At 40.5% G+C, this 23,842-nt stretch overlaps 3 protein-coding genes across 5 annotated transcripts; 1 reads left to right on the plus strand and 2 right to left on the minus strand.

Moving 5' to 3' along the window:
- Nucleotides 1–1,384: 1,384 nt before the first annotated feature.
- lman2la (lectin, mannose-binding 2-like a) lies at nt 1,385–8,301 on the minus strand. Its single transcript, XM_079364883.1, has 9 exons — nt 7,951–8,301; nt 7,512–7,630; nt 7,245–7,362; nt 6,574–6,656; nt 6,391–6,423; nt 5,803–5,964; nt 5,219–5,333; nt 4,580–4,702; nt 1,385–4,473 (listed from the first exon to the last, which is right to left on the minus strand). The coding sequence occupies exons 1-9, from the start codon at nt 8,138–8,140 to the stop codon at nt 4,331–4,333; spliced, it is 1,086 nt and encodes a 361-aa protein (XP_079221009.1). The 5' UTR covers nt 8,141–8,301; the 3' UTR covers nt 1,385–4,330.
- A 379-nt stretch (nt 8,302–8,680) lies between these two features.
- nup54 (nucleoporin 54) lies at nt 8,681–16,937 on the plus strand. 3 transcript variants are annotated; one of them, XM_079363611.1, is made up of 15 exons: nt 8,681–8,838; nt 9,763–9,879; nt 10,119–10,202; nt 10,555–10,719; nt 11,128–11,214; nt 11,699–11,854; nt 13,003–13,229; nt 13,321–13,508; nt 13,637–13,833; nt 13,933–13,987; nt 14,496–14,589; nt 15,014–15,121; nt 15,299–15,418; nt 15,621–15,731; nt 16,435–16,937. In XM_079363611.1, the coding sequence occupies exons 1-15, from the start codon at nt 8,796–8,798 to the stop codon at nt 16,561–16,563; spliced, it is 1,881 nt and encodes a 626-aa protein (XP_079219737.1). In that variant the 5' UTR covers nt 8,681–8,795; the 3' UTR covers nt 16,564–16,937. The 3 variants fall into 3 exon arrangements, with proteins under 3 accessions (XP_079219737.1, XP_079219735.1, XP_079219736.1); XM_079363609.1 differs by lacking the exon at nt 10,555–10,719 and having other exon boundaries at nt 8,687–8,838; XM_079363610.1 differs by lacking the exons at nt 9,763–9,879; nt 10,555–10,719 and having other exon boundaries at nt 8,692–8,838.
- A 384-nt stretch (nt 16,938–17,321) lies between these two features.
- On the minus strand, nt 17,322–23,711 carry ppef2b (protein phosphatase with EF-hand domain 2b). The gene is made up of 16 exons (XM_079364863.1): nt 23,583–23,711; nt 23,345–23,472; nt 22,946–23,000; nt 22,613–22,788; nt 22,374–22,488; nt 22,080–22,126; nt 21,832–21,998; nt 21,695–21,731; nt 21,227–21,376; nt 20,782–21,123; nt 20,128–20,313; nt 19,062–19,204; nt 18,798–18,904; nt 18,534–18,697; nt 18,369–18,456; nt 17,322–17,891 (listed from the first exon to the last, which is right to left on the minus strand). The coding sequence occupies exons 1-16, from the start codon at nt 23,644–23,646 to the stop codon at nt 17,707–17,709; spliced, it is 2,154 nt and encodes a 717-aa protein (XP_079220989.1). The 5' UTR covers nt 23,647–23,711; the 3' UTR covers nt 17,322–17,706.
- Between the last annotated feature and the right edge of the window lie 131 nt (nt 23,712–23,842).

The following is a 23,842-nucleotide window of genomic DNA, read 5'->3' on the forward strand; positions in this document are numbered from 1 at the left end:
CAGTACCATCTTCAAAGTGTAAACTGTCACGTTCTCTAGCGTTTCACATGCATTGCTTTTGTATCTGAGTGCGTGGTTGCATTGAGTTTCTTAAATACTGTGTGTGTAGTTAGCAGCTGTGGCAATGATGGATTGTCGAGACCAGAGTTTGTGCTCGTTCCGTTTCGGTTTCAAGGATCTGGTCGTAAAAAGTTTGTGATGTGAACTGACTTGAAAGCATGAATTAAGATTCATTTTGATTTGTCCTCGTAGTGTTTTGTTTTTTAAAATTTTCTCCAAGAAGAGATGACTTTATAACCCGTTTGTTATGATGCTTAATTGTATACATTTGTAGACAAAATCATTGGGGAGCGTTGCGGGAATGAGGCAGGAATGTGAATTCTTTTGTGCATGACTGAACTGGAGGTCCATAGTTTTCCCATTGCCAAACAACGACTATGCCTCGCTGGTTTTTCAAGTTTACTGAGATTAAGGGCTATATCCGTCATGTGTTGCGGACAAACATCCATCCATCGTGTCGAGTGATTCGTCTGCTCTGTGCTGTTTGTTTGAAGCCACAGTTGCCGAGATCCACTATGTGAACATGCTCCGTGTTTGGAGTTGGATGTCCTTTTTCATTTTGTAGTGGAGCTCATATTAAAAAAAAAAATTAGCTGATTGTATATGACCATGTATGTTTGTGTTCTAGGCTCTAGCTAAGATTTTTTTCAACCCTCCTTTACATGTAATTGGTGTGATGGGACTTTTCGCTCGGCTGTTTCTTTGTGAACTGCGAGTCCACGCTAACTGAAACTGTAGCTAACGCTGTCTGTGTTTGGGTTTATCCTCCGTATCTGGACCCTTGTAAACAGGAATGCAGAAGTGTCGATATAATAATCAACCAAAGTCGCTGTCATGACCATGCTGCGCGTGTTTCTGTTGTCATGCTTACGATCTGTTTGGTTTCCCACTCTCAGGGGGTTATTTTTTAACAAGCAGTGCTAGAGTTTAAAATTAACACACATTCAGTCTCATAAAGCCAAAGCAGTCGTTTTGTTTCATAACTCCCCCTCCTCCTCCACATCGTTGTCTGTCGTTTTTTCGGCATCACACACCCCTGTGGTGTCTGTAACTTTTCTCAACGAGGCTATGCAAAAACCTACTTTTATATGCTGCGACCCCTTTTCTCACCTTCTCCATTATTTGTCTGTGGACACCAGTAAAAGCAATAGAACTCTGAGTATGTGTGGCACTGACTGTAATCTGCTTTGTGTACATGTATTTGTTTCAGAAAATGTAAAAAAAAAAAAAAATACTTGTAATGCTATAAAAATGATGTGGTGTGTATGCGGTAGTGTCAGCTGAGGGGCTTGATATAAAAAGCAATTGTAGTTTTTTTTATATATATATATATACATATAAATATATTCCCTCTTTTTTTGTGCTTTTCCTGCCTGCCTCCTAAACCACTTACTCGTATCGGGCGTATGGGCCCGATCATCGACCACATTATTACGTCGTGTCAGCAGAAAGGAGATTTTTTTTTTTTCAAATGTTTTTTTGTTGGATTTTTTTGGTCTTGCTACTTTTCCATCTCTCATTTTTTTTGCACTAATTCAATATCTGGGTGATCTCTGTTGAAGCAACAGGTTTCTTTTTTTTTTTTTTTTTTTTTTCATCGTAATGAATTTCCACGGATTGGATATTTAACTGCCTTTAATCCTCAGTTGTAACTTCAGTTTCAAATGTTTTGTATACTAAACGTATGAAGGACTTCAACCCGGGACACAGTCAGCTTACATGAAACAACACAGAAAGTTGATGCAGAAACGTTTTGATGGCCCCTCAACACTGAATTAGAAAATAATATTCCCATAATCACTGTGATGCTTTCTTTCACACAACATCCTCAATGTACTTTTACCGTCACCACCAATAATAAAATCACCCGAACACATGGAGGTGCTACGTTTGAGTAAAGTGGATTTCTTTTTTTCTTTTTTTTTTGTCAAAATCCTAGTTTGAGAAGGAAGCAGGATACTTCAAACACAGACCAGACTCTTCTTGCTTTTGTTTTCCTACTAACTTTAAAAAAGCCAAACTGAGAGAGAAAAACAAAATGAAAGCGCTGAATGATGGTTAATAAAAAAACAAACAAAAAAAGCGCTCTTGTTTTAGTAAGGCGTCTGCGGTGTTCTTGTTGGGTCATCATTTGTATTTTATTTTTTTAATAAAACAATCATTGGCACTGGATGCTTTTCCCCCCATTTCTTAACAAAAAGTCTGTTTCATTTCATCCATTTAACCTCAGCTTGCTTTTCACAGGATCCTGGTACATGTAAGATGTCTGTTTGTAAAGCCTGGGAAGAATCCTTGTTTTTTTTTTTATTTGAAGAGGATGGAGTAAAAAAAATCAGGATGCAGGGGGCGAGCCCACTTGTGCCACAGTGTTTATTTAAAAAAGTGGAGGTCAAATCACATCTAGGAACTAGTTTTGTTAGTGGAAAAAAATAAGTCATTATTTCTGCTATTTGTAAATGCAGCAGGGCTGTTATTACTTTAGTTTGACCTAATCACAGCTGTGCTGATATAGTAGTCCCTCCTGTGTGATGTTTAAATGAATGTTGTACACTGAGATGGCAAACTGGGTTTCACCCAGTAGGATCGATATAATGCTGTTGGAGACGCGGTTTACATCCAAACATTTAAAGAACTCAGAGCTGAAATGTTCTGATCACAATGTTTCCTTAAGTGAACTGTTAATCCAAAGTTGGCTGATACTTAAATGATTTAACTTTTCAAATGTCAAATTGTTTTTAAATGGTGTGTATATGTAGCTTAAAACAGCAAAAAAGGAGCACACTCAAACAGTTTGAACGCGTCAGGTACACGAACAAAAAGAAAACGGAAGTTTAGCACACTGAGTGTCCTCTGAAGTATGAATGGTCTGGGTAAAGCAGCAGCAGCAGCAGCATACGGATCAACAACCGATGCGTTTCCGTACAAAGTCTTCATCTGTATATGTAGCTTGCCATTAATCACAAGATGAGTGTATGTCTGGTTTTTTCTTTTAATGATGCATTAAATAAGTTCTGGACAAAGTAACAAAACATTGGTGGGGCACAATGGCTACATGAGGCAGACAGGTTTCTTACAAATCAGACAAGTTGATGAAACAAAAGAACACGAATAAGGTAGGATGGTTGTCAAAGTGGCTGTAAGAAATAAGTTAGTCCAAGCACCAGATAAAACCTATGTGATGCTTTCAAGAGGCTTGGAACCATTTTCTGAACATCCATACATCCACACAACACAAGTCAAACAGCATCCTGAGGCCAAACCAGCATGTCTGTTCAGCTTATAGTAAAAACATGAAGGGTGGTGTTTTTACACACAACATAAAAAGAAACAAAGACAAACAAAAAGGCCTTTTTGAGTATTCAATGTGCAAAAAAATAAAGAGTTCAGGGAAATTACGAGTCTCAGCCCTCCGGTGCAAACGAGACATTAAAATGCATATATATTAAATATATTCAGAATATTTTGCTTTAACTGTTTTTATGTATTTACATAAACTGAGGAAGGGAAATATGAACCAAATGTTTTGTCAGATTGTTGAAATTATTCTCCCTGAAGCACAACGTCTTTTAAACATGCACCAATGTGACGGTTTCACAAACGCCTTGTGTGTAGACGTCTTTAATACTTCACGTACCTCATTCACTATCATGCATACTTCACCTACAGGATAAGAAAACACACATCCATGTTCTATCAAGTTCATTCACAAAACTTAATAACTTAGCACTGAATTGTTTTTTTTTTCTTAACTGCAAAGAAAGACGAGTAAAGATTCATCTTCGGCTCACAAGAAGCTACGAAGCAGATCACAATAGTTTTTACAGGTCGGTTATTTTTTGGTTGGCTCAAGTCAAACTGCATGTGGAGCACATGTAGGGTCACAATGGATACTGTCATACAACTGATTTTGCTAAAAGCCTATAAAACAACATCCTCCAGCTGAACAATCTCAGAGAAGGTCATATGGAGCACACAGTCAGAGAAAATAAAGTCCTGTGACATGTGTCTGCATGTTCGCTGTGAAACGCGATCAGTGGTGGAGCTGGTAAGGCCGAGTTGGTGCGCGTCAGGCAACACAGTCCTCCTACTGCTTCATGACTACCGATTAGCGTAATTGGAAGATGGCTTTTGTCGTAGCAGACATCACATCGACTCCACCAGTATAGTGTCAACCTACAGCTCGATTGTTCCCCAGTTATGTTTTCCTGTTGTGTCAGTGCAGCCGGGCTCACACGCCACAGCGTTTTACTATATCACCACCGCGTCTCTTTCAGTAGAAGCGCTTGCGCCGGCTCTCGGTCCATTGGTTGTAGACGAGCACACCGATGACGATGAGGAAGATACAACCCAGCATGGATAAGAACACGGTGAAGAAAATAGCCACTGCACTCATCCCTTCATCCGTCGGAACCACTGGAAGAGAAGAAGATGAAGGAGAAGAGAAGAAGATGAAGGAGAAGAGAAGAAGAGTAACGGACACTCGTGTAATACAACAACGTGTGTTTTTTTGGCTCCTTACATCGCAGTAGTTCAAAGTTGTCAACACTGGGTATGGTTATCTCCTCCTCTTCTTCCTCCTCTTCCTGTTTACTCTTCAACACAGTCAGCTGGTAGAGTTTCAGGGAAATGATGTCATGGTTGTCTGTAAATCAAGAATCAGACAATGAACTGCGAATGTTTTTAGCTAATTAGAAATACGAAACCATCTGTTTTAAACGATACACTCTTTGACTCAAGTGTCTCAGACTGACGAGGAGGAAGGGTCGGTAAATGCAAAACGTTTGTTTCATAAATGAACCGTGGTATTTAGTGGCATCTAGAGGTGAGGTAGCAGATTGCAGTCAACTTAAAATGACCTCACTTACTCCCATTCCAATCACAGAGGGGAACCCAGAAGGAACGCAAAGCCAGTTGTTGGAACAAGGAGGTGACCCAGACTGTGGAAGAACGCTTCTCGTGATATATAAGGGCTTTTTCTAAAGTTACCAGAAACACAACTATACTTATTTCCACGTTATATACACTATTGTCTATTTTACAACACCTACAAGAATTAAATGTGTGTTTCCCATAAAGGTCTACCTGTGGCCGTGGCGTTGAGGGGTTTTTGATGCGTCAAGTTCACAGTGAGAACAAATGTCATTTTAAAGCTCTTTACCTGAGAGGTCTCCAGTGACGGCTGTCGCTCCGAAATAATAGCCCTTAGGAAGTCGAACCCCGGGGACGTCCAGGCAGTCCCTCCACTCATGTTGCCCGTCGATGTCGATCATCACCTGAAGAAGAGAGGCAGGCACGGAGCCAACGTCTATTTTAGGAAGGGAAACCTTGGCAACTGTTTACAAAGTCATAAAAAGTCATCAAAAAGTCCAATCCTCTAAAATAAAAGACATGGATTGATGTATGAACAGCTGTTTTAAGAGCCTGGAATATAGACTTGTCATTTATAAATATATTGTATATGTGGTTGCCCAGCATTATTACATTACTCGATGCTACACAACAGAAATGCTTTTTTCCTGAGTGATAGATCAAATAAAAGTTGTCATTCATCTAAGCTCCTCTTAAAACACAAGTGTTCACCGTGCACCAATGACTGCACTTTAGACTTGAAATGTTTCTCTATTTTGTGCTATCAATGTCGGCACTAGGTACACTTCTAGATGTTTGCAACCCTCAGCAAGTCAAACTGAGTCTAGTCAACCTATATGACAGAAGACAGGGCTCAAAGTGTGCGTCTCTCACCGTCAGCCGGCGTCGGATGTATCTGATGAAGAGGAAGGTGTCATGTTTGAGGTTGCGCACCATGGCGCTACAGCTGCCGAGCTCCGTGGGCCGACCGTCCCTCTCATGGTCATAGCTGATGGTGCCGTTCCCGACCATGGCCAAAACGATGGGGAAGATCCTCTTGTGGTCACAGAAGAGACAAAGTTGACTTTTTACAGAGTCAACACGTCATTCACATCACAAAGTTATCTTCTTTACGTTGGATTATATTGATACCCCTTCGAAGTATTGTCATGTAAGCGTTTCCGCAGCACGCTGCATGAAGAAATTAAACCATTATGGAAAGAGTTTTCTTGAATTTCATTTAAGTTGAAGACGTTTATATACAAATAATCTGCACTTCATCCTTTCGTTTATATCCATTTAAAGAGTTTATGTTGCTCTGATGAAGACAACACAGCATCCATGCAGGGAGAGATTACACACACATGTTGTGTTATTTGTAAGGGTGTGTTTACAGACAGAGAAAAATGCTCTGGGACCAGTGGAGGCTGCGTATTGGGATAAGAAGGAGAGTTGGAGTCAAATATTCAAAGAGCTTTTTACCTGTGTGCGAGCAGTATATCTTTTCTTCTGCGCCTTTCTCCAAATGGTTGCACAAAAGAACACAAAGACAGCCTTTTTTTACAAAAATGTGCCAGAGCTTCAGTCAACGGCCGGCACTTTCCCTAAACTCCACTTTTCTTTTCTAACAAAATGTGGAATCTAAACAGAGCTGATTCCGCATACCTCCAGATGTTTCTCCTCATTGGGATATGTGTCCACAAACACACCCAAACCAGTGAAGTTGTCCATATTGCCAAATACAGGACCTGTAAAAAAATGTGAAACCACAGTAAAAATAATATGCAACAACTAGATTCTCATGTTACCAAAATGTTCCACGTACTAATGGCATGTATATATTTTGTATTATATTTATTTAAGGTTTATTTGATTAGGGACAGATACAAAAAACATAGATAAACTTGAACAATCATCTAATGTATGTGTCATAGTGTTTTTCATCAAGGCTAGTTTACAACACTTGTCCCTAGTAGGGCTTTTAGTTAAGATGAAATAAAAACATTATTACAAATAGTTAAACAATAATAATACAGACTAACATTGATAAAATTGGAAAATTAAAATTAATAGTAAGAAAATAGTACAGTGAGAACACAATATAAAATACAGAGAGCAAAGTGTAAAAACTGAATAAGCAAGCAAGATTGTTGCTGAATTGCTCGTTTGTTTGTTTTTTTTTTGTTTTTTTTTAATGTGATGAATGTAGGGATGCATTTGGTCCAGCGATGAGTTCCATAACTGTGTTCCTTTTATTTAAAAAGCAGTTTGACGAAAGATGTTCTGCGGAAAGGGACACTACAATTTTTTTTTGATGTTGCTCGACTGTACAGTACCTTTCTGCATACGTTCCTTAGAGTACCAAATGGCCAGCCCATCACCATTCAGGTTCTTCTTTCCTTGCCCGTGAATCTTGAAGTGCACTTGCATCTCCCAGTCATTCAGATGGCAGGGCTGGAAAAAACACACCAGTATAAATAATGTCAAAAGCTCGGATCTACTGTAATAAAAATAAGAACATTTTTGGTTTGATTATCCTCCTATAAGTTTAATGACCTTACCGTTTAGGGTTAAAGTTGGATTATGAATCTCTAGATACTCACCATACGGCTCCACACCGCCCCCTGCCTGCTCTGCATGTCAGATGTGAGGCGCACCTGCTCCGTGGTTACCATGGCATCCCCCATCAGCTCCCAGTGGGAGGAGCCAAAGGATCCCACACCTGAGCACACAAATACACCATTATAAAGAGAAGAAAGGAGCTTATTGAAACTGACGACAAAACATATATGCTATTATTATTATTATTGGGCTACAGCAATATAAAACAAGCTCACGGGGTAAAGGTTTTTGAGATAATTATGGAGTATGTTTCATTTACAAAAGGGCTTTTATTACACATTAATACAACAGACTAAAAGCCTTTTAATGAGATGTAGAATAACCTTTTTTTTCCTTTTTTAAAAACACTGATTGTTAAAAATTTCTTCTAGAAACATCTTGTCGCCCCATGTGAGTGTGTGTGTAACGGGACTGTGTTACCTTGATAAGGCTTGGATAGGGAGAACTCGCGCTTCAGAAATTCCTCCATTTCATGTTCGTCTTCAGCCAAACACCGATTTGCAATAAGGATAAAAACAGTGAAAGTCCAGTATAAATTCAAAGGCATTTTTTTCCGTCTGAATGGTGTTTTGGTCTCCCTGAAATGACAGTTCCTGTCGACGGCAGCCATTGTAGGACAAAACTCATCCACTAAATCGTCTGCCTTCTTCCCTTTGGCTCACTCGGTTGTATGGCTCGTTACTATTTGTCCGTGAAGATGTCAATCAGAATACTCGCTTTTTCATTGGATGTTTTGTGCGATTGTTCTGAATAGTGCTGCATTCACATGCTGCTCGGGGAAGTCAGTTTCCGAGTTGGGAAGTCGAAAAGTCAGCCCAAAAAGTCTGAACGTTGTAACCATATGGTTCTCAGATAAATTACGTATTATCCAAGGATACCCAGACCTACTGTAACTATCATTATTGCTGATTGACTTAAATAAATTAATGTATATACCACTATAAGGCTTCTGCTTTTGTGAGTGAGTTAGTGCCAAGTTAAGCAGACTATACGTACGTACTATAAGTTGTTGTTTCTTATATATTGAAAGAAAAGCGGGTGCTTCTATTCTATAACGTTTTTTTTCTCTTATTGTTGGGTCAAATGTTTGTAAAATAAATGGAAATTCAGATATTGTTGACCGTTGACCCCCGTATTTTGATTGTAGCTGGCTATCACTGATGTAGCCGTCAGGTGGCGGTAGTGAGCGGGAGCACTGGTTGATGAAAGCCTAGTTCAGAAGAAAAAGAAGAAAAAGAGGTCTCCGGGTAAGCCTGTCTGTAAACATGGCGTTCAGTTTTGGCGGCGCCGCGGGTAACCCAGGAGCAAGTAAGTACTGTTAAATATCATTTATGGTTATTTTAATGACGTGAGAGCTAATCATATTATCATTAGATATAAAGGGTGAACTTGCAGCGCTTTTAAGCTTCTATCTGTAAGCTCATCTTGTCGTCTACTTTCGGCTACATGCTAACTGGTAAAACGCTTTCTGTGTCAGAAGCATATGGTTACCTACCTATGTCGATAGTTTACCCCTGTGTCAGTACTTTAATAAGCTTGCACTAAAAGCGCTCACATCATTGAAGTTGCTATTGCTTGGTTAAAGGGGACATATTATGAGAAATCCACTTCTACAGTGTTTTTTTTTTTATTTTTTTATTTGTGTAACATGAATGTCTACTGACTCACAAAATGTGAAATAAATCCACCCAGGCATTTGTTTTTGGTCTGCAAAAGTCTTACCACACAATGAAAAATGCTTCATTTCAAATTTTCTTGGTTTGTGATATCACAAGTTTGTGACATCACAAGTGAGCTTCTCCCTCCCCTGATATTTCCACCCATGGACTCCACCTCCAGACTAGAGCTAAACTTTTGTGCAGCTCTGCCATATTTATTACCTCTTCAGAGGAGTGATGTCTACTGGGAAAACTCAGGGGGTCTCATTGTATTTAAAGAGACACGCACCAAAACAGAGCGTTCTGAGAGAGCTAGTTTCTACAGGGTCACAAACCTCCTCTGGTGCTTGATTCATGTTATATTTGGACCAAAGCACAGCACAGATGTTTCATTTAGAGCACAGGGGACTCTTTGAAAAGGTGAAAAAAGGGTATCGTATGTCCTCTTTAATGGATACAAGCTAGTGTCTGTGATAACTCCTGCTCGGCAGTAGGGGGCTTGTTGACAACAGTCTAGCTGTAAAGTTGCTGTCACTACCCGAACACTCATAGCACTCTTTATGTTCTTGTGAAGACACGTCCGGGTTTTCATTCGGTTCATTTGGTCCCAAAACGACTGCATCAAGCGCATTTGGCTTTGGCCCCGCAGCCACGACCACCACCGCCGCCGCCGCCTCGTCCGGATTCGGCAGTAAGTCTCGAGTTCTGCTCCTCGGTCGAGGGGGGCATCTCTTCTCGCTCGTCACCTGAAGTAATCCTAGCTGCTCTACTGTCCTGCAGGCAGGCTATGGCTGCTGGTCATTATAAATTTAATGGATGCACCTATTGTCAGTAGTGTAGTGGTGCCTTAAGAAGTAATTTGTTAACATTAAACAAACAAAAATGGAAGTTTAACTATCTGCATTTATTATTTCTGCATTTTCTTTACAGCTCTTACAGCCCCTGGTTTTGGGGTAACCACCACGACTGCGGCTGCACCGGCCACAGGATTTAGTTTTGGCTCCACCAACACTGGTAAGATACAGTAGATAGACATAGCATGTACATTTTTTATCACTTTTTTAGCTCCGTCTCTTTAAAGTTACTTAAAATAAAAAGACTGTTTTTAGGTTTAATGATGCCATGGACTGTATATAAGATGTAGATGCGGCCTCTTGGTGTAAAAGTTTGCAGTAGTAAGCGCTTTACACATTTTCTATATGATTACAGCAAGGGACAACATGTTAGGGGTCAGAAGCATTCTCGTTTCTTATCACTGTGTCCACTACTTGTATACAGTCTATAGCCTATGTGAAGCCTGACCTTTTACCATTTAACTCCTTCATGTCATTCTCTCTTTCTCGCTGCCTGCTTCTGCTGGCTGCAGGATTTGGGGGGCTGGGAGCTGGAAACACCACGGCTGGTGGGTTTAGTTTTGGGGGGTTTGGTTTAAATGCCAACCCAGCAGCAGTCAGCTTTAATGTGGGTTGCTTTGGTACAGCAACCACTACTGGCACTGTTTTCAATTTTGGTAATAGCCTGGCTAGCACAGGTAGTTGACCTTTGTGATTAATTAAATAGCACAGTCTGTGTCTGTAAACACTCATTTACATCCATTTTCACATCTGTATGGTGCACTTCTTTCTCATCTCAAAATGTTTGTCTCACTTCACGTGTCGCCTTGATGTCTCCATTTGCATGAGGAGACAAACTTTTGCATCATGCACTGACATCATCTGACTCATGTAAAAGCGCTTTTCTGATTTTCATATAAGAGAGAAAAACAATGCGGGATGGAAAGAAAAAATTCTGGTTTGCCTTTTATTCATTCTAAAAGCAAAATCATAATTTTTTAAAGTTTCCTGTTACCTGTCAAATTGTGAGCAATTTCCTCCTTTTCATTCACATCTTTGTGCGTCGCCTACTTTTCTCATTTTTCATCATCTGCGTTGTTTCTCAGGTACGTTTGGTGGCTTTGGGACGACAGCAACAACTGCCAACGCTACTGGGTCCACCTTTAGCTTTGCAGCTCCTTCCAGTACCACAGGTCTGCTGCATGGCTTCATTCAGCCGCAACTTTTTTTTGGTTATGAGCAGTAAATAAAACATCCATGGGTACAGCAGTGTGTTTTTACAAAGCGGACATCCAGCAGTCCCCCTTTGACTGGATTTGTTTTTAGTCGAGCGGAACAGCTATTTGAGACTAAAAGGTTGAGATGAGTATAGTATTAAAGTTGAGTTACATTATGGTTCATTATTAAGTATCAAAATAATTCAGATAGAACTTTGTAAATGGTACAAAAATTTGGGAATAGTTTTTTCTGGATTTTTGACGTCATCCTGAATCCCTCCCATGTTTGTGTGAATTTGCCAAATAGCTGCGTCAAATATCTCACTCATTCCACGCTGTGCAGAAATCCTTCCCTTTGCTTCTCAAGTAATTTCTCCTGTAAAGCTGGCAGTGTGTTTCCTAAACACTGTTAATTTAACCAGATTTCTTAAGCCTATATGTAGTTTTTTTCCATTTTCAGGAGGCCTGTTTGGTAACACGCAGAACAAAGGCTTTGGCTTCTCATCTGGCCTCGGCGCTGGCACTACTGCTGGGGCAACAGGATTTGGAGCTGGATTAGGAACAACTGGCCTGGGTGGGTTTGGAGGATTTAGTATCCAGCCAACTCAGCAGCAAGGTACATTTCAGTGTATGAATTTTAGTAGTACGACCCAATCAATGTTTCAGAACTTTGAGGTGGTTTTCTGTCATTTATTTACACAATCTGAAATGACGTGCTTTGGGGAGGACATTCTTCAAACCAACATGAACTGTTTAGTGAAACCATAGACTGTATAAAGAGATGGACAACACAACCGTACCCTAAAATAAAAGCCGAAATATTTGGAGCTTCCTCCTCCTATTGGTTGCAGTATAGTCAAACTATAAAACCGAGATACATGTCAAATAAATTGTTCAATGATCATAATTAGCTTTTATGAGACTTTTTTCAGTTTTTATTTTATCTTAGAGGTTACGTTTTGAGTAGTTCTTTAATACTAAAAAGATCAGATGTCACATCATAATTGACAGCTTGACTTGAAGTGCGGCTTCTGGAGCGTTTTTTTAACAGACACGAGGACGAACAGTGACCACGCTTCCTTTCATAACCATGAGTGTCTGCTACAAACCGTCATCAGAATCTGTTCTGCCGTGACTGTACTGACCTGAGCGACCAAATAACATCCCCTGTATAATACGCCAGTGTCCAATGAAGGGTAGTTTGGCTTCACTTTTGAACAATGGGACGAGATGGAGACACATTGTCCATTTTTATATATAGTCTATGAATAAAACAGGATAAATGAAACGGGCTTTGATGATTATGCAAATAATAGATCTTCTAAAACACAGTCAGATAAGCCAACTAAGATTGCAACATATCTCCAAAAGTTCTGTTCTTTCTTTGCGTGCGATAATATCTATTCAAAGAGCTGGTTTACACAATAACTCTACCACCCTGCTGTACACCTGTTGTTACTGCAGAGGGAGACAGCAATCAGGAAGTGAACATGCTTCAACCATAACGTCTTAATATGATATGAACATCTTTGTCTCCTTGCATTTAACTTTGGGCGACTTGTAACTCTGGTTTTGAATTGTGCGTGACAAATAAAGTTTTATTATCACTATCAGTCAGACAGTTAAAGCAGAAATAGCAGCCTATGATCTTAGATTAAAAACACACTTGGTTTTATTGTCATTAATGACATGAAGGACTTTCTTAATTGTGTCGCATGAGAAAATCTGTCCTCTCGTCATGTTCCCTTTTCTCTCTCGTACCAGGAGGCTTGTTTGGTCAGCAGATCCAGCAGCAAGGTCAGCCCCAGCCCACCCAGCTTTACCAGCAGGTCACTGCCCTGTCAGCTCCTACCTTGTTGAGCGATGAGCGGGATTCCATCCTTGCAAAATGGAACCAACTACAGGCTTACTGGGGCACTGGGAAGGGCTACTACAGCAACAACAACCCAGCTGTTGACTTTACGCAGGAGAATCCATTCTGCAGGTTCAAGGTACCACCGCATAGTTTGATAAAGTGGCTGCAAGGTTTGTTTGGTTCATTTGTATAAAAATGTATTCCTCTCTTTATCTTTTGGTGGCTAGGCGGTGGGCTACAGCTGCAGTCCAGTAAGTAAGGATGAGGATGGTTTTGTGGTCCTGGTTCTCAATAAAAAGGAAGCCGATGTGCGAGCTCTGCAGCAGCAGCTGGTCGAGTCACTTCACAAGATCCTGGGAAGCAACCAGTCGCTCACTGTCAATGTGGATGGGGTCAAAGCTCTTTCCAGTGATCAGTAAGCTCCTATAACACGTCACACAGTACAACCTTGATCATTTCTTGATGGCAGAAATTGTAAAAGATAATAAACAAATTCATCTTTGACAAATGTGAGGTCTTAATCACGAGTCTTCGGTCTCTCAGGACGGAGGTGATTATTTATCTGGTGGAGCGTTCACCTAATGGCACCTCCAAGCGGATACCAGCCACCACCCTCTTCGGTTACGTGGAGCAGGCAAACATAAAGGCCCAGCTGACACAGATCGGGGTGGCCATGTCGATGACGCGCACAGAGCTGTCTCCAGCACAGCTCAAACAGCTGCTGCAAAATGCTCCTGCAGGTAAACATTCGATTCACCCTCCTGCTTAATTCTATAAATCAATGTTTATGGATTTAAACGTCTTCAGCTGTTACGGAGTAAGTTGTATCTTTTCACCAGGAGTGGACCCTATAATCTGGGAGCAGGCCAAAGTGGACAACCCAGACCCTGAGAAGTAAGCTAATTCAGAATAACTATTTTAGACTTTCCATAAAAAGTACCAAGAGACTAAGATCCTCTATTATAGACTATGCAAACACTTGTCCCACCTTGACCAATCAATATTTGTATACTAGAGCTAGCATCATTCTAGTGTCTATAAGTCATGTTTGGCAATCCCTGATTTGATGATGATTGACATGAAGTATACAGTATATGCAAACATATATTTTAAAGAAGGGGCTAAGAGGCTGTTTTGGCTTAACGTATGACAATATACTCTTCATTTCTAAGTTAAGGATTTTAATGCATGAGCTTTGTTCATGGGATCATTGTCATGCTGAACAACAATGTAGAACACAATCCTGATAATATACTGCATTAAAGCAAAGTTTCCCCCCTTTGGTTTGTCTGCTAATATATACATTTAACTTTTATTTTGTTTGTTTCAAAAGAAATTCATAAAATACTGCATCCTTACTTTGACACTTTTCATTAATGTTTTCAAAATCCTTTTTCTCCAGATTGATCCCAGTGCCCATGGTGGGATTTAAAGAGCTGCTTCGTAGGCTGCAGATCCAGGAGCAGATGACCAAACAGCACCAGACCAGAGTGGATGTAAGAGAGTTCACTGTGCTCTCTTTTTGCTTAGTTCTCTGAATGTAAAAAAAAAAAAAAAAAAGTCTCACTGGTGTTTGAGGCAGTGCATTCTGATTACCAAGGAAAGAATTTGAAAGAGATGTTGTGTCAAGGACGGAGAACACAGATGTTCATTTCATGCTGGCTGCCAAAAGGCCTAAAAAGCAACACATGATTCACACACTGCTGCAAGAGGAATTCTAAAGACTTGGAGACACTAAATCACAACGTTTTGTTCATATAGCTAACTAGATAGATGCTAGTAAGGTAACTCACCACTTGTTATGCATCGACAGGATATTGAATAACCACCTAATCTAAATGAAATGTTTAAAGGTGAAGCAACAAGACAGGGAGTTGTTTCGTTTTAGTAAATTCAATAAAATCACATTTGCTCCTGCAGATCATCTCAAGTGACATCAGCGATCTACAAAAGAACCAGGCGACCACAGTGGCCAAGATCGCCCAGTACAAGAGGAAGCTGATGGATCTCTCCCACAGGGTGCTGCAGGTAGCTGCCTCACATTTCAATGAGACTGTTTGGATTTTTCACGTTATCCTTTTAGAGAGCAGTGAAATGTATGTATGTTTCTGTGAGTGTCTCTTTTTTTTTTTTTAATCTCCCAATGGCTTAGTCATTTATTCACTGTAATGTGAACTGTTTTACTCATTGAAATTTTTCCTGAAGGTGCTGATCAAGCAGGAGATTCAGAGGAAGAGTGGTTACGCTATCCAAGTGGATGAGGAGCACCTCAGGGTGCAGCTAGACACCATTCAGTCAGAGCTCAACGCTCCCACACAGTTCAAGGTAAGTGTCTCAACTGTAGCGGGCGCACACTGACAATGCTCAATAACTTTTCACTTACAGCGGGCTTCATCAACTTTGTAGGGATGTAATATTATTATTATATGATAATAATTAGAATCTAATAAAGATATATTTACTGATGCATTTGATTACAAAATGTCATTCATGATATTTAACAGAATTGATGCTGTTTTTCTTGCAGGGTCGTTTGAATGAGTTGATGTCCCAAATCCGCATGCAGAATCATTTTGGAGCTGTGAGATCAGAAGAGCGCTACAACGTCGACGCCGACCTTCTCAGAGAAATTAAACAAGTCAGTCAGCGCGATTTACACAGTGCATCTTATCTAAAGTCTGCCCCCTGTAGTGGTATTTACAGACTTGGAGGTATTCCTAAATTTGAACGACAAGATAATTCCCTGAAAGGAAACCAAGACGTTCCGGAGACGGCTTCAAGTCTCTACGTAGGTCGGTGAAGCTGTTGTCACAGGCTGTTCACTCGGCACTTGAGACCTGAAATGGCAGCTGTTCCTTCCTTCCAATTACTTTGAACTATTTAGTTTTTTGCAGTGTCAAATGTAAACATACTACACTAAAGATTTTCAACATGGGCAGAACAGTTCAGATTAGTGTCACTATGTATGCCCAGATATTCGTACGAACAGTTCTGCTCAATCTTAAAGCTGTTGATTGTTACAGGATTTATCCTTTAAAAAAAAACAAAAAACATAAAAGACAAAGGTTTTCCACAATTCCTAGAAAGAGGGACTCCTTGTGGCACAAAGAAACACAGTCAGCACAATAAATCATCAGAAATTATGACTATGTAATTGTTAGGCTGACTCTTCTACATTCTTAAGTGTACTATTAAAAAGGATGGGCGATCTCATACAGCCTCGAGGCGCTCCGGTACTGCAATGACAGAATGTTGAGAAAGAGCCATTAAACTTTACATGTCGGGATCTGCTTGTTGAAAGTCAGTAACTTACACTCTTTTTCCTTATCTCTCACTTTCAGCACCTGAAACAGCAGCAGGACGGTTTAAGTCATTTGATTAGCGTCATCAAAGACGACCTGGAAGACATCAAACTCATAGAGCACGGGCTGAGTGACAGTGGACACATGAGAGGAGGCATGCTGAGCTGAGTCTATCTGACACACACACACACACACACACACACACACACACACACACACACACACACACACACACACACACACTCAGCATCAGTTCCCTGCAAGGTGTCATGACCATCACTCGAACAAAGTACCATGGTATTAGATTCATCATCACAACAGGTCGTTAATCTGTTCTATACACTCTGAAGAGCTTTACATCATCTAATAATAGCAAGCTTACCTCGTGTTGAATCAGATTATAAATATTAGACTGAGTAAGACCAGCATGTAAACAAATCATCCGTCTGAGAGTGTGTTGGGATAAATACATTGTAAATACATTTGTTTTACTTTTTTATGCTGCTGTTGGAATATTAATAAATTACACTGAAACTGAAAAGTGGACGGCCCTGTCTCTTTCTTGCATACGTACTCGTAAGTCATCCTGTTTGTTTTTTTTGGGGGGGTTTTTTCAGTTCTGTGTGTTCCTGTTTGGAAAAATAACTCGCCATGTTTCATCCTTAGAAGGGATGTGCAGGTGCATTGTTGGGTTTACAATATGGTACATCTCTCGCTCCTTGTTTCCATTCACTCAAGATATCTCTGGCATCTTATTGAAGAGGGCTTGAGTTGACTGGATTAGTTTCCTGGATTTATAAACCCCACACAGATGAAAGATGGATTGGCAGTTTACTGACAGATCATATTCCCTCAAAGCAACTTGTTTCCCAATTAAACACATTAGTATTAAAGCTGAAGTAAAATTCAGACATGTTTTTTAAAGTTGTTTCTTGGCTTTTTTGCCTTTATTAGGACAGCTGAGAGAGTGGGGGATGACATGCAGCAAGGGGTAGAGGTTGGATTCAAACCCAAGGCTGCTGTAGGTCAACAAGTGATTAAATGGATTTGAGCTCATAAAGCACGTTACCAGACTTCTGACTACTCAAATCTTTTACACCGCCTGTCACACCTACCCATTGACACACTGATTGTAGTTGTTTCTGCACATATGAAGCTGTGGGAGTAATTCAGGTTTAAGTGTCTTGCCCGAGGACGTATTGGAGAAGTAGCTGCAGCAACCCTCGACCTTCCTTTTGAGAGACGACGACTCTACAAACTGAGCCACAGCCGGTCCGCTAATATTCTTTTCACAGTTCCTGGTCGTCGCTCTCATGTATGTGCAGTGAGGTCCACCAGCCGAAAAGCCTCCATAAACTCATTAATATCGATGCTCCCGTCCTTGTTGAAGTCGATGCTTTTGGCCAGGTCTGCGATGGCCTCGTCACTGATCTCTGTCTTAAGATGAGAACTCAAGAGTTTCCAGGTCTGCCGAAACTCCTCGAAAGAGATCGAGCCTAGAAAGAAACGGAGGAAGGGGATGAAGCTGTACACTTTTTTTTTTTTTTTTTTTTTTTAAGATTTGTTTTTGGCTTTTATGCCTTTATTATAGAGGGAGGACAGTGGATAGAGTCGGAAATCAGGGAGAGAGAGAGGGGAGAGACATGCGGGAAATGGGCCACAGGCCGGACGCGAACCCGCGCCGCCCGCGCGTGAGGACTGAGCCTCAATACATGGGGTCGCGCGCACTGCCGCTGCGCCACCGGCGACCCCATGAAGCTGTACACTTAACAAATCTGCAGCAAACAAGGCTGCAGAGGGTCGGAGGGCCGTACATTTCTCCCATGATAGATGTTTTACTGAAGAACACCTTAAGAGTTTGTCAGACATTTTTTTATGGACCATGATATCTGCCTTCAACAAATAGAGGTGACAATGTCGAAGTGATGGAAATGGACCAAGTTCCTGGGATCCAGGATGAGGCGCTTACTCACCGGAGTGATCTGTGTCTATGATCCGGAAAATGGTTTCCAAGTTGGAGTGGTTCTTGTACATAGTCTCGAGGATGCTGTCGTTGGAGGTCTGTGATGAAGAAGACGGTTAGATCAAGATTTGCTGCTCAAACCAAAAGAAAAAGACAACAGCTGTGCAAGTCTGACCTCTGACTTTGGCTCAGTAATAGAGAGCTCCTTGATCCACCGCTGATAGTCCACCATGCCGAAGTGTGTGCAGCTGACAAGCTGAGGACGCAGCACCCTCCATGGCAGACCAAGATTCAGTACTCTCTCCGTTGCACAAGCCCAGTGACTCAGCGAGATTACCCCTGGGATACAGGCAGGAATAAGCAGTTCTGCTTGGAGGTGATAAATAAGGACTTTTTTATTGTCTTTCGTTTTGCATACAACAGTTTGTTTTTTATTTACCTGTGTTGTAAGGATCAAACTCCTGGAAAGCACTGATGAGAACTGACTTATGTACAAAGAGTTGTTTTCGAAGAGCTTGCAGGGCTGATCTCTCTGTCCAGCTGACACTGATGAAGAAAAGGAAAACATTTATTCTTGCATCTTGTAATCGTTGGGAGAAGCAAATAGCTGTATAGCAAGTGTTTGAATTATATCCACTGAGATAAGCCTTTGATTGAATTCCATAGAGTTTCAAGTTACCACTGAATTGTGCGTTTTAAGTACCTTTGTCTCAGGGTGAGCTCTCTGCTCGTCCTACTGGCCTGATACTGGAAGAAGTGGGGGACCAGATCTCGTCCCATTCTGATGTAGGCTCCTCTGTTACTGCCCATCTCATAGTAATTTGAGGCTGAAAATATAGTCAGCACCTGAACTCGACAAAGGACAGAGAGCACTAAGACTGACTTACTGTAGCCGAAACACTGATTATAAATTGCTGAATTTTTTTCTTCATAAATTTCATTCTGTCATTTCAGATATCTGCCCTTCTTATTTTCCTACAAGAGCCCTAAATAAGTTCCCAACAATTCACAAATAAAAAAAAATAAAAAAAGATGGACACAACACCACTCTCCTCGAAGTGAAGCCAAAATGTTTTGAGCTCCTACGACTTACTGGCTGCAGTAAAGGTTATGAACTCGACCTCCTCCATGGTAAAGACTTGCTATGCGACTTTCAGAGCGGATTCTCGGACGACAGTAAATGCTCTCTTTGGACACACCTTCCTCCTCTTTCAACCTCCCCGCCTTCACAAGATTCTGCGATTCATTTCAAGCTACAATATGCATATCAAACTTGATTTGGTCGTTACATGTTTTTCTTTTTAGGCTGTAGAAAGTACTATCTTCTACCTTGAAAGTCTGCGGGTTCTTGGTTCCTTCAGGTGTACGACTGTGACGATCCTCGTCCCTTGGTGGGTGGGACTGTCTCTCTCCCTCTCACAGCATGGAAATATCATCTGACCCACAACCATCTCACCAGTCCAGCCTTTGTTAATGGTACTTCCAGTTGTTTACTTCAACTTGTGCCTACTTCAGCTTTTTCCCACTTGGGTGTTCAAGATCCTTGCTTGGATCACTTATCTAGTAAACCGCTTATTGCTTTCAACTGCTCTGCATTAATCCTTCCTGCAAGCCCACATCTCTATGCTCAGAGCTGTTACAACGTAAATCTTCTTGCTATCATTTAATTACAATGTCTCTTTGAAAAAACAACAACATCAAAAGCAGAAACTGCTTTTTTTCTGTTATCAGTCCTTCTCTCTTCACCTCTCGTGTAGCTTTGTGCTTACCCTGCGGTTGTGGCAGAACTCGTAGCCCTCCTGTTTGCACTCGTGTGAACGGATGAGAAGGTGGAGGTTGTGTCTAGCAAGTACTTTCTCTGTGACATCTGGCCCCCAGTAGCAACCTCCGCCTCGCACCTCATTGGGAATGCAGCCAATTTGGGGCATTGGGTCACTCCACAACATGTCCACTATCTGGTCAAAGTGATCATACAAAAATATTCTGGATTTGTTTTTTTGTTTTTTTGGAAAAAGAAAGGCATGAACACAATTAGCAGATTTTGGTCATTAGTTAAAGCTCCTGTGAGGAACTTTTTGGTTGTGTTGATTTTGGTGCCCTCTTGTGGACAAAAAGATACATCTAATGTTGTGCTGATTTTGTCTTGTGTTTTTTTTCTTTTATCCGTCAAATGTATCGCTCATGAATATTTGCTGTGGGAAATGTTTCTGCAGCAGTCTTTTTGTTACGGCTCATTAAAAAAAATGATTGCATTAAAAAATATAATGTAGAAATGATCTCATCAACTACTGTCTCATTTTCCTTTATAGGCCATATAGAGAAATAGCTATTCATTTCAGTCTGTTTCAAAAACTCCTCACAGGAACTTTAAAGTCACATGTCTCTCAAAGCAAAAACAGCTAAAATCTCCTCTCCTCACTCACTTGTTTCCACTCCTGCTCATCTGCTGTTTCACGAGACTCTGGCTCTGATTCTGAGTCACTTTTCTTCAGTTCTCCGTAGGACTGATCAAACCCAGCCAATCTACGCCTCTTTTTTAGCTCCTCTTCCAGTGAACAGTTGAAACGACTGCTTGTAGGCGAACATTTGAGCGAGCGCCGTGGCATGTTGTGTATTAAAGCCGAGGTTGAGCCATGGTAAGTCAGAGAACACACTCGACGCCGGCCTTCCATGGGTCCGCCGACCTCCTCAATGTTCATTGCTTGAGTCTTTGTGCCATAGACTCCATGTGAAGTCTGCTTAGGGGGTCTTAGAGCTGAGACATACTGTGCAAAAAAATTAATTCACTCAATACCATGATCATGACAGTATATTCTGGATATAATGATTGTAAAATATTCTTAATACGGTTGTAAAGGCCTCTTTTACTTTGTGCCTGTCCACTCTGGCTATCATGTTAAGATCCGTTATGTCAGAGATCCCTCCATGGACAATCAGGACTTTGTGATCAATTACTGTGGCCAGAGGCAGACCGCTGAATATCTTCTGCAGAAGCTTTAAGATCTTCTTACCATGCACCTGCAGACATGACAAGCTCATTGTGACTTATAAAGTGTAAGATAAATCAGTATCCTTATAATCCTCTTGTCTAATACTTTGTAACACTGATGCTAAAACTTGTACATCTCAAAAACATTTGTTTTGATTGACTTGAAATATCGTACAGGCATGCATCTTGCACAGAGGATGTATCAGAAAATGCTTATTTTGTGCTTTCACCTTTGATGTTTGCATGCTAACTACTAATGAGGTATTTTTTTAATTGCAGCATTGTTACTTATTAAAAATTCTGTGTCTGAAAAATAATGTCGTTAAAAGGAAATGCACAAGACGTACCCTGTACTTTCCCAAAACTTCCTTAGTGAAACCATATCTGAAGAGAAGACATTGAAATCTCACTTAGTGTACTCATCAGCTGTAAGTAGAATAAAGAAAATCATTACATTCATCTCACAATTGCTGTCTGTGCTTGCCTGAGGTTAACGATGTGGTCCTCATGGTTCCCTCTGTTAATATGGACATCATTGGGATAGACCATCAGGAACCCAAAGAGAATGAGCAGGATCTCCAAGGAGCTTTTACCGCGATCAACAAAGTCTCCATTAAAGACGTACGGTTTCTCAGAGGACGGCAAACCGTTCTGGACCGGTTGGAAAAAAGTTTTTATTTTAAAAGAAACACATTCTTCATTACACTATGATTGTTTGCGTGTTGTGAATACCTTATAGAATATCAACAGCAGATCTTCAAGGTGTCCATGTAAATCTCCTGGGAAGGGATGAGCAAAATAATATAAATTGTGATACCGTGAGATTTAAAAAACAATAAATAAAAATTAAACCTTTATTTATACAGAAAAAGTCCCATTGAGGTTAAAGACCTAAAAACTATTAAGAGCAATACAAATGATTTTTTTTAAAAACTGTTACAAGTACACACTTTACTTGACTAAAAAAATAATCTGTTAGAGACTATGAGAGCAGAATACGTCCTGAAAAGGTTTGCTGTTCTGTACCGCATATGGTAATTTCCTTGTTGTGGCATGTAGAGACACGGTTGATATTTGGAAGAATTCTTAGAAGTCTGCAAGTCTGTCCAAGAAGCTGCAGAACATATCGAGCATGGAGCTGCTACTTGGGGGAAAAAAGGCAACAAACAGGTTGCTGAAGGAAAAAGGCAACCATTAGTTACTTGTGTCATCTTGTCTGCTTTGAGTATCAGCGATGACTGTGGCCGAAGTGTCTTTGTAGTTACTTGTTTGTGCTTGAAGGCCTCCACTAGTTTTGACACCCCGCTGAAGGTCATGGGGAAGGTCAGGTGAGGGCCAGTGTAGCTGTCAGGTACCTGGATGCTCTTGTAGCAAAAATAACTCTCCCATTCTGTATCACGACAGCATTCATTCGTACGAAAGATGTGAGATATTAGGTTCCCTACATTAGAGGGCAGAGTGAGAAAGAAAAAGAGCGGGATCAGTGGAGTATGGGTGAAAAACGATGGGGGGTCTGTGGGAGCTCAGTTTAGCTCTTTGTATGTCATTTGAAAAAAAAAAACTCCTGTGTTGGAATAAGACAGGAGTAGTAGTCTTACGTTCACTGCTGGCTGGAGTAAAGTGGTCCATCAAGTAGCCAAAGAAATTGTAAAGCTGCAACAAAGAGGATTGTTTTTTAATTGTAGTGTAAATGAAATACTAACATGTTCACAATATCACGTTGAACATGTTGATGTTTAGCAGGTTAATGATGATTACTGGTAAATTCTGAGCACGGTTTCAAGATTGTGAAATTATGAATCATGTCTTCTTCTTAATCATTTAGATTCATCCTGTGAGCGCAGCTGCTAAGAATCCAATATTGTCTGTCGACTCAAAGTGATGTTACACATAGACATGTCAATCCATCCAACGCTATCGGTGACAAAACATTCAGGTGAACGTTTAATCAATCTTGTGACCTTCCCCTGAACTGTGTACTTAAGTATGTGACTCACCTTGATCTGGTCTTGCTCTCCTGCATATTCAATAGACTGGAAGATATTCCAAGTGCACCTGCGTCTCATTTCAAGCCGAGCCACATACTGACGGTACCAGCGCTGGATGAGCAGAGCTGCTCTTATAGCTAAAGATCACAAGAGAAAGTGGAGGCCAGCTGATCATAACTATCCTGAGGTAATCTTTGAATTACAAATAAATTGGTTTGCTTAAGTTTATCTACACTGAAAAACTCACCTGTAGAAGCTGCACAGAGGGAATGAAATAATAAGTGGAGATTGCAGAAGTTATGAAACAGCATGATTGAGACTTTATTTCACACATATTTTGAGAGTAAAGATGGAATTAAACAAATATTTACCTGGAACTGAGATGCTCACTTAAATAAAATTTTAAAAAAAGCAATAAGCTGTTTGTTAATTATAGCAATCAAAGAGGAAATTTCTTTGAAATTTGAAAGCTTTGCTTATCAGAAGAATTGGTTTAGTAACGTCAAT

Source organism: Symphodus melops (genome assembly GCF_947650265.1).
Source record: "Symphodus melops genome assembly, chromosome: 16".
Lineage (NCBI taxonomy): Eukaryota > Metazoa > Chordata > Actinopteri > Labriformes > Labridae > Symphodus > Symphodus melops.